At 45.7% G+C, this 9634-nt stretch overlaps 1 protein-coding gene across 1 annotated transcript; it reads right to left on the bottom strand.

The window, feature by feature from the left end:
- Positions 1-356: 356 nt before the first annotated feature.
- On the bottom strand, positions 357-9187 carry LOC121846571 (acyl-coenzyme A thioesterase 1-like). Its single transcript, XM_042322687.1, is given in 4 exon segments — positions 357-725; positions 7955-8160; positions 8484-8554; positions 8556-9187. Coding segments are annotated over 4 exon segments (1029 nt in total). The 5' UTR covers positions 8939-9187.
- Positions 9188-9634: the final 447 nt, after the last annotated feature.

Below are 9634 nucleotides of genomic sequence, written 5' to 3'. Positions count from 1 at the left end.
TCATGGTGGGCTTTAACCCCTCCTCCACAGATCCAGCTGAGCCTCATGGTGGGCTTTAGCCCCTCCTCCACAGATCCAGCTGAGCCTCATGGTGGGCTTTAACCCCTCCTCCACAGATCCAGCTGAGCCTCATGGTGGGCTTTAGCCTCTCCTCCACAGATCCAGCTGAGCCTCATGGTGAGCTTTAGCCCCTCCTCCACAGATCCAGCTGAGCCTCATGGTGGGCTTTAACCCCTCCTCCACAGATCCAGCTGAGCCTCATGGTGGGCTTTAACCCCTCCTCCACAGATCCAGCTGAGCCTCATGGTGGGCTTTAGCCCCTCCTCCACAGATCCAGCTGAGCCTCATGGTGGGCTTTAACCCCTCCTCCACAGATCCAGCTGAGCCTCATGGTGGCCTTTAGCCTCTCCTCCAAACTCAACCACTTTACCCACCGCAGAGTGGAAGCCAGACGGGCAGTGGGGAATGTAGGGCACCTCCAGGAAATGACCCGCCCTGGGGTACGTCACCACCTCAAAGTTCTCTTTCCCATGATGCCTCAGCCGGGCGGCGGCCTGCTGGGCAAAGAGACAACTGTTCCAGTTCCTGTCGTCCTCCGAGACGGCGAAGAGGAACCTAGAACTGGAACGTTCTAGCAGGATCAAAGAACCGCGGTTCCCCTCAGTATCTGGGTCCTGAATGGTGTCTCGGACGTCCAAGTGGCCAGATGGACAGAGGGTGATGTTCTCTAGGATAAAGCACGAGGGGAGGGATGCAGTGGCGTCATGATATTAGCGTTGCAGCCGTTGATCCAGACTGTGGCTGAGATGCCAGAGAGAAAAGAGGCCATGGACAGAGGGTGATGTTCTCTAGGATAAGCACGAGGGGAGGGATGACGAGGTTTTTGTAGTGCAGTGGCGTCATGATATTAGCGTTGCAGCCGTTGATCCAGACTGTGGCTGAGATGCCAGAGAGAAAAGAGGCCATGGACAGAGGGTGATGTTCTCTAGGATAAGCACGAGGGGAGGGATGACGAGGTTTTTGTAGTGCAGTGGCGTCATCATATTAGCGTTGCAGCCGTTGATCCAGACTGTGGCTGAGATGCCAGAGAGAAAAGAGGCCATGGACAGAGCCAGGTCGCCACTCTTCGAGATGGACAGGATTCCGATTCCTATTCCTGGACCTAGAGGAAAATAAAATGGTTTGCCAAGAGATTTAAAATCATTACAGACAATCAAGGTAAACTGGTTTTGACAAATCAATAAATAGATTAAATTTTAAATAGTTCATATTAAATAGTTAAATATCAAACATAAAGAGCATTGTTCTGGGTTGTGCCACTGTTATGAATTGTGCTGTTCTGTTGATGTACAGAGTAGGGCTGATCCCATTTAGTCGACTGGTCGATAGGCTGTTGGTCGACCGAGATTTCTTTAGTCGAGCAGTAGCAAAAAAGAAAATACAAAAATGGATATATTTTAAATCATGTTGTCCAAGCCACCCTTCTGGTTCACGCCTGTCTGAGTGGACTGATCCACTGTGGGGGCCATTAGGATGGCACAGCCCATCAGTCTATATGCTACTGAAACATGTGCTACTGATATTGTATATGGTTATATTATGTAAGAACATGACTGTGGCTGAGATGCCAGAGAGAAAAGAGGCCATGGTGGCAACACAAATAAAAAAGTATATTATTTTATAACAAATTGATAAGGAAATGTGTTGTAATAAATGATTAGAATGTTACAGTCCTGAAACCATAGGTCTGATACCATGTGACTGTATGAAACCATAGGTCTGATACCATGTGATTGTATGAATCCATAGGTCTGATACCATGTGATTATATGAAACCATAGGTCTGATACCATGTGATTATATGAATCCATGGGTCTGATACCATGTGATTGTATGAATCCAGAGGTCTGATACCATGTGATTATATGAAACCATAGGTCTGATACCATGTGATTGTATGAATGAATCCATAGGTCTGATACCATGTGATTATATGAATCCATAGGTCTGATACCATGTGATTATATGAATCCATAGGTCTGATACCATGTGATTGTATGAATGAATCCATAGGTCTGATACCATGTGATTATATGAATCCATAGGTCTGATACCATGTGATCGTATGAAACCATAGGTATGATACCATGTGATTATATGAATCCATTCTGGTTAGGTATGATACCATGTGATCGTATGAAACCATAGGTATGATACCATGTGATCGTATGAAACCATAGGTATGACACCATGTGATTATATGAAACCAAAGGTCTGATACCATGTGACTGTTACAGTCCTGAAACCATAGGTATGATACCATGTGATTATATGAATCCATAGGTCTGATACCATGTGATCGTATGAAACCATAGGTATGATACCATGTGATTATATGAATCCATAGGTATGATACCATGTGATTATATGAAACCATAGGTATGATACCATGTGATCGTATGAAACCATAGGTATGATACCATGTGATTATATGAAACCATAGGTCTGATACCATGTGATTATATGAAACCATAGGTCTGATACCATGTGATTATATGAAACCATAGGTCTGATACCATGTGATTATATGAAACCATAGGTCTGATACCATGTGACTGTATGAAACCATAGGTCTGATACCATGTGATTGTATGAACTTAATTTGAATCATTAGATTATTATAACACATGTGTGTAAGTGTTTAGACTCATTCGATGATTATATTATAATACTGTGTGTGGTTTTAGTCAAAATCAATGTTTTGGGAACAATGTGTCTAGTGTTTTGAGAACAGACTGTCTGAGCCAGATCCCGGGAGACCTTGGCTGGGACACTGAGAACTTCCCAGTCCCAGGTCTCTCCCTATCTTAGGGGAGGGTAGGAAGACACTATTCTCACATACTCCCCTAGGCTCTATTGGCGGGCAGATTTGATGGTTGGTGTGGAAGTATGTGTGTCGCTATAAATTGAAGGTCCTGTACTGTACACGTCAGAACGTTCCCGTGAATAAACATTTAACTTTGGTAGACTGGGCCTCTGTCTGTTTCCTTTTCTATCAGTATCTTACAAATCCTGATTTAACAGACTAAGGGTATCCTAATTGAATTGATAAATGAACAGGAGTATAGAATTCTCCTGACACACATGCGCTTTCTCCCCACGATGGATAGTGGTCGCTGTCCACGGTTCTGAAACACATAAGTGCTCTGTTGAATTGACGACTTTTCCTAGACCATGTTGCTGTGTGCATAATAGCAACGTTTACCCAGGATATTGGTGTTGAGAACCACGCAGCGGAGGCAGCAGAGTTAGGAGACGAGAAAACAGCCCTTGCCTTATTGTATAAGAAAAGTGAGGAGAGGAAAACAACTTAATTAGGTCTATTAATCAATAGTCTAATTGTTAAATGTGCCCGGCTTTAGAAATCGTCAATACATCTACAGACATAAGGCAGATCCTGCTTCCGTTGCCTGACGGACAGTTTGGTTGATAGCCTACGGAGTCGGTGAGCACCAAGCTTCACGCAACAATTTCAGCTGTTTTAAAAATGTTTACTATGTTTTAATAAATGTGTTACACTCTTTTTTTTGTTAGACCAGCCTCTCTTGATATTATTTATAATTTATTTAGTGTTGTTTACACTGATCCAAATGGTAAAAAATTATTGTTATTGTTATTATTAAATCATCATTATAATAATAAGTAATGTCATTATCATTAGTAGGGTTAGTATAGAACCACCATGTCATTATCATTAGTAGGGTTAGTATAGCAGCCTTGTATAACCACCATATCATTATCATTAGTAGGCAGGGTATATTCAGCCTTGTATAACCACCAGCGAGCTGTAGGCCTAAGAACTCATCCTGTTTAGTCTTAATACCGTAACTTACTTAGGCCTATATTTCAATAATTATATAGGCTACTCTATTAATAAATCATTTATTCATTAATGTAATCAAACAGCATACGAATCATTCATGATGTGAAATGCAATCAAGCATTTTAAGTTAATTTAAAATAACAAACGCGACCATTGAATAATTCGCTTGAACAAAAACAATAGGCACACATAACAAGCAGTGCTCCTTAATTATTTCTGCATGATCTCCAGTATATTCCACAACTAGTCAAATTCATTCCCTTTAACCTCCTGGGCAACCAGAAAACACTCCCCCAGTTTTCCAGTTTATTTGTCACGTCCTCTGCATCCATCTCTGCATCCATGTTACGGTGTTCAGAGTTTGCTATAACCAAATGTATTGATGTGATTATGATATGCTATGCTATGCTATAGGTCAGGCCCTATTGGTCACGTGCATGCGAAGCAAACGTGTCACGTAAAGAGATCGGCGGCTGAGGCAATAAGGAATGTTTTTCCCGAAAAAAATGTGGGATTTTGGTAACGTAACTTTTCAGTCAGAAATGGCTGTCATTATGTTACAGCTTCAGCAACATGGACACCGCTATACACACTGATGTTCTGTGGTGGTCGCTGTAGCAGGGAGGAGAGAGAGACAGCGCTATACACACTGATGTTCTGTGGTGGCCGCTGTAGCAGGGAGGAGAGAGAGACAGCGCTATACACACTGATGTTCTGTGGTGGTCGCTGTAGCAGGGAGGAGAGAGAGACAGCACTATACACACTGATGTTCTGTGGTGGTCGCTGTAGCAGGGAGGAGAGAGAGACAGCACTATACACACTGATGTTCTGTGGTGGTCGCTGTAGCAGGGAGGAGAGAGAGACAGCACTATACACACTGATGTTCTGTGGTGGTTGCTGCAGCAGGGAGGAGAGAGAGACAGCACTATACACACTGATGTTCTGTGGTGGCCGCTGTAGCAGGGAGGAGAGAGAGACAGCACTACACACTGATGTTCTGTGGTGGTCGCTGTAGCAGGGAGGAGAGAGAGACAGCGCTATACACACTGATGTTCTGTGGTGGCCGCTGTAGCAGGGAGGAGAGAGAGACAGCACTACACACTGATGTTCTGTGGTGGTCGCTGTAGCAGGGAGGAGAGAGAGACAGCACTATACACACTGATGTTCTGTGGTGGCCGCTGTAGCAGGGAGGAGAGAGAGACAGCGCTATACACACTGATGTTCTGTGGTGGTCGCTGTAGCAGGGAGGAGAGAGAGACAGCGCTATACACACTGATGTTCTGTGGTGGTCGCTGTAGCAGGGAGGAGAGAGAGACAGCGCTATACACACTGATGTTCTGTGGTGGTCGCTGTAGCAGGGAGGAGAGAGAGACAGCACTATACACACTGATGTTCTGTGGTGGCCGCTGTAGCAGGGAGGAGAGAGAGACAGCGCTATACACACTGATGTTCTGTGGTGGTCGCTGTAGCAGGGAGGAGAGAGAGACAGCGTAATAAACACTGATGTTCTGTGGTGGTCGCTGCAGCAGGGAGGAGAGAGAGACAGCACTATACACACTGATGTTCTGTGGTGGTCGCTGCAGCAGGGAGGAGAGAGAGACAGCACTATACACACTGATGTTCTGTGGTGGTCGCTGCAGCAGGGAGGAGAGAGAGACAGCACTACACACTGATGTTCTGTGGTGGTCGCTGCAGCAGGGAGGAGAGAGAGACAGCGCTATACACACTGATGTTCTGTGGTGGTCGCTGCAGCAGGGAGGAGAGAGAGACAGCGCTATACACACTGATGTTCTGTGGTGGTCACTGTAGCAGGGAGGAGAGAGAGACAGCACTACACACTGATGTTCTGTGGTGGTCGCTGCAGCAGGGAGGAGAGAGAGACAGCGCTATACACACTGATGTTCTGTGGTGGTCACTGTAGCAGGGAGGAGAGAGAGACAGCACTACACACTGATGTTCTGTGGTGGTCGCTGCAGCAGGGAGGAGAGAGAGACAGCACTATACACACTGATGTTCTGTGGTGGTCACTGTAGCAGGGAGGAGAGAGAGACAGCACTACACACTGATGTTCTGTGGTGGTCGCTGTAGCAGGGAGGAGAGAGAGACAGCGCTATACACACTGATGTTCTGTGGTGGTCGCTGTAGCAGGGAGGAGAGAGAGACAGCACTATACACACTGATGTTCTGTGGTGGTCGCTGTAGCAGGGAGGAGAGAGAGACAGCACTATACACACTGATGTTCTGTGGTGGTCGCTGTAGCAGGGAGGAGAGAGAGACAGCACTATACACACTGATGTTCTGTGGTGGTCGCTGCAGCAGGGAGGAGAGAGAGACAGCACTATACACACTGATGTTCTGTGGTGGTCACTGTAGCAGGGAGGAGAGAGAGACAGCACTACACACTGATGTTCTGTGGTGGTCGCTGCAGCAGGGAGGAGAGAGAGACAGCACTATACACACTGATGTTCTGTGGTGGTCACTGTAGCAGGGAGGAGAGAGAGACAGCACTACACACTGATGTTCTGTGGTGGTCGCTGCAGCAGGGAGGAGAGAGAGACAGCACTACACACTGATGTTCTGTGGTGGTTGCTGCAGCAGGGAGGAGAGAGAGACAGCACTACACACTGATGTTCTGTGGTGGTCGCTGTAGCAGGGAGGAGAGAGAGACAGCACTATACACACTGATGTTCTGTGGTGGTCGCTGCAGCAGGGAGGAGAGAGAGACAGCACTACACACTGATGTTCTGTGGTGGTTGCTGCAGCAGGGAGGGAGAGAGAGACAGCACTACACACTGATGTTCTGTGGTGGTCGCTGTAGCAGGGAGGAGAGAGAGACAGCACTATACACACTGATGTTCTGTGGTGGTCGCTGCAGCAGGGAGGAGAGAGAGACAGCGCTATACACACTGATGTTCTGTGGTGGTCGCTGCAGCAGGGAGGAGAGAGAGACAGCACTATACACACTGATGTTCTGTGGTGGTCGCTGCAGCAGGGAGGAGAGAGAGACAGCACTACACACTGATGTTCTGTGGTGGTTGCTGCAGCAGGGAGGAGAGAGAGACAGCACTACACACTGATGTTCTGTGGTGGTCGCTGTAGCAGGGAGGAGAGAGACAGCACTACACACTGATGTTCTGTGGTGGTCGCTGTAGCAGGGAGGAGAGAGAGACAGCGCTATACACACTGATGTTCTGTGGTGGTCGCTGTAGCAGGGAGGAGAGAGAGACAGCACTATACACACTGATGTTCTGTGGTGGTCGCTGTAGCAGGGAGGAGAGAGAGACAGCACTATACACACTGATGTTCTGTGGTGGTCGCTGTAGCAGGGAGGAGAGAGAGACAGCACTATACACACTGATGTTCTGTGGTGGTCGCTGTAGCAGCAGGGAGGAGAGAGACAGCACTACACACTGATGTTCTGTGGTGGTCGCTGCAGCAGGGACGAGAGAGAGAATACGGGTGCTAGACACAAAATCACTTCTTTTTTTTCACAGCGCAGCAAGTCTGAGCCAGGCGGCACAATCAAATCAATTGCGGTCGACTCCTCCAGGCTTTTGTGTGTTAATCTTAATTACTTGTTAATCTTATTATTTGTTTAAAGCATCAGACCAGCTCAGCGCATATAGTTGATTTGATTAAATAACATTGGATGTGTCTATATATGTAAAATCAATTTGGTTCGAAAGAACAGACTATTCTTGGTCGACCATAATTAATAAAACATTTTGGTAGGGGACAGCCCTAGTGTAGAGCAAAGAACAGCCAGTAGATGGCAGCTTTTACACAGCTAAAAAAATATATATAAAAGTTTAGTGAGAGGAATCTCAAGGTGCTATTCTCTTCTAATGGTACAAATGGCCCATATTGATGATGCGTCTCAGAGTAAGAGTGCTGGGCTGTGTTTCCTAAAAACATCATTAAGCACTAAGAACATCTTTCATCCATTTAGTTTCAATGGAATTACGACGATCTTAGTACCATGCTGCTTTTGGGAAACTCGGGACCTGGACATTACATGGACATGATGAACCTAATCACCACTTCTACACCTGCTCATCTTCCTCCACTAACCTGTGGCTGTCTCCTCAGGAATGTAATGGCCTCTTCAAAGTACTCCAGGTCAAAGTGTTTAGGAACGTTTCTGGGCATGTCCTGGTAGCCGTAGTAGGCCAGCGTCAGAACCACAAAGCCTTTGTTAGCCAGCAGACTGGCCCGGACCTCTGATAGACCTCCACCCAGAATATACACATCTAGTACCCCAGGAAATGGACCCTGACCTAAGGAGGGGGGAATAGGTTTCTGTTGTTTTCTGGCATACCTATGCAATGCAAAGTTGGCCTTGTCTAATACAAAGGCCTATGGAACATCTAACATTGTAATTTGTGTTTTTCTTAGGAGAACTCACACCACCACATTGGCACAATTTAATCATAATTAATATTGGCCCTTTGGTTTAATAAAAACATTGAGGTGTAGGCCTACAGTATATACAATCAATGGATTTCCATTTCCTTAGAGCAATGTTTATTAATACTGGTCCTGTGGACATAAAAATACAATTTCCCACTTGAGAGCAGTTTGAATGGTCTAAGTTAATAACCGGGTGGTAGAAAGAGGACTCCCCGAATTCTTGCTTCTTTCAAGCCCAACGGTATCCTCCTTGCCCCGCCTCTCGTTGGTCGCTGTGGCCAAGAGCTCACCTGTATCCCCATGCAGAACATCTATATTAACCATAATTGAACCCAACACATTATTTTTTAACATTTTGCTGTGTGGAGTCTCGGGCGCCATGGCCCAAAACAAGCCCATGGGTTCAACTCCCGTGTAACTGCAGTCAAGAGAAGGAGAGCGGTAAAGGTCCACTTGTCCTGTAGCATCTGCCTTATACACGGAGGAAGCTCTGAAGATGACCCCTTTATCGTCCCAGAGGATGGACCTTAACTCCACTTTCTGGTGCGGAGATAGTCCATCTACCTGCACGTGTACTGGCTCGTCGAAGAAACAGCGAGGGCTGGGGAGAAACCTAACACGAACCTGTTGCGAACTGGACCGCATTGTTGTTTTGTGAATCCGTAGAAACCAGGGCTGCGGTCGTTTTTACGTTCAATTGAACGGAATGTTGCTGTACTAAACGACCAGTTGAAGAGCGGGGAGAGGTTGTTTGTTTGGGAACACTTATTTTTCTTCTTCTTCTTCGTCAAGGTGTAATGGCAGAATAACACCAATAGTTGTGTATTGCTGCTGTCACTGGACTGGGAACACTGCGGTCCACACTCAAAGTGGACAGCCTTCGTCCCTAAACCCTCAGCCCTTGAATTACGTTTTACATCGTCACATCCGACTGTATCTTAAATGTCGTTGTTTTTTTCTATTTAAATTAAATTGTATTATTGTTAATAACAAATCAATACAAAAAGTACATGGGGGAAACACAAGTATATATGAAGAACAATTGGGCTAGGGGGTACAATATCACATTACACAAGCACCTTTACTTATTTATCCTTTATTTAATTACTCAAGTCAGTTTAGAACAACTTATTATTTAAAATGACGGCCTACCCCGGCTGGTTGTGATTCAGCCTGGAATTGAACCAAGGTCTGTAGTGACGCCTCTAGCACTGAAGTGCTGTGCCTTAGACTGTTGTGCCACTTGGAAGCCCCTTAAAGGGACATACACACATTTATAATTCTAGCAGCTTTGTTGTTGGTAGATTATTGAATTGTCTTAAAATATAGTTACATTTATTT

This window comes from Oncorhynchus tshawytscha, linkage group LG05 (assembly GCF_018296145.1).
Source record: "Oncorhynchus tshawytscha isolate Ot180627B linkage group LG05, Otsh_v2.0, whole genome shotgun sequence".
NCBI classification, from domain to species: domain Eukaryota; kingdom Metazoa; phylum Chordata; class Actinopteri; order Salmoniformes; family Salmonidae; genus Oncorhynchus; species Oncorhynchus tshawytscha.
This window is presented reverse-complemented; position numbering and strand designations above follow the sequence as displayed.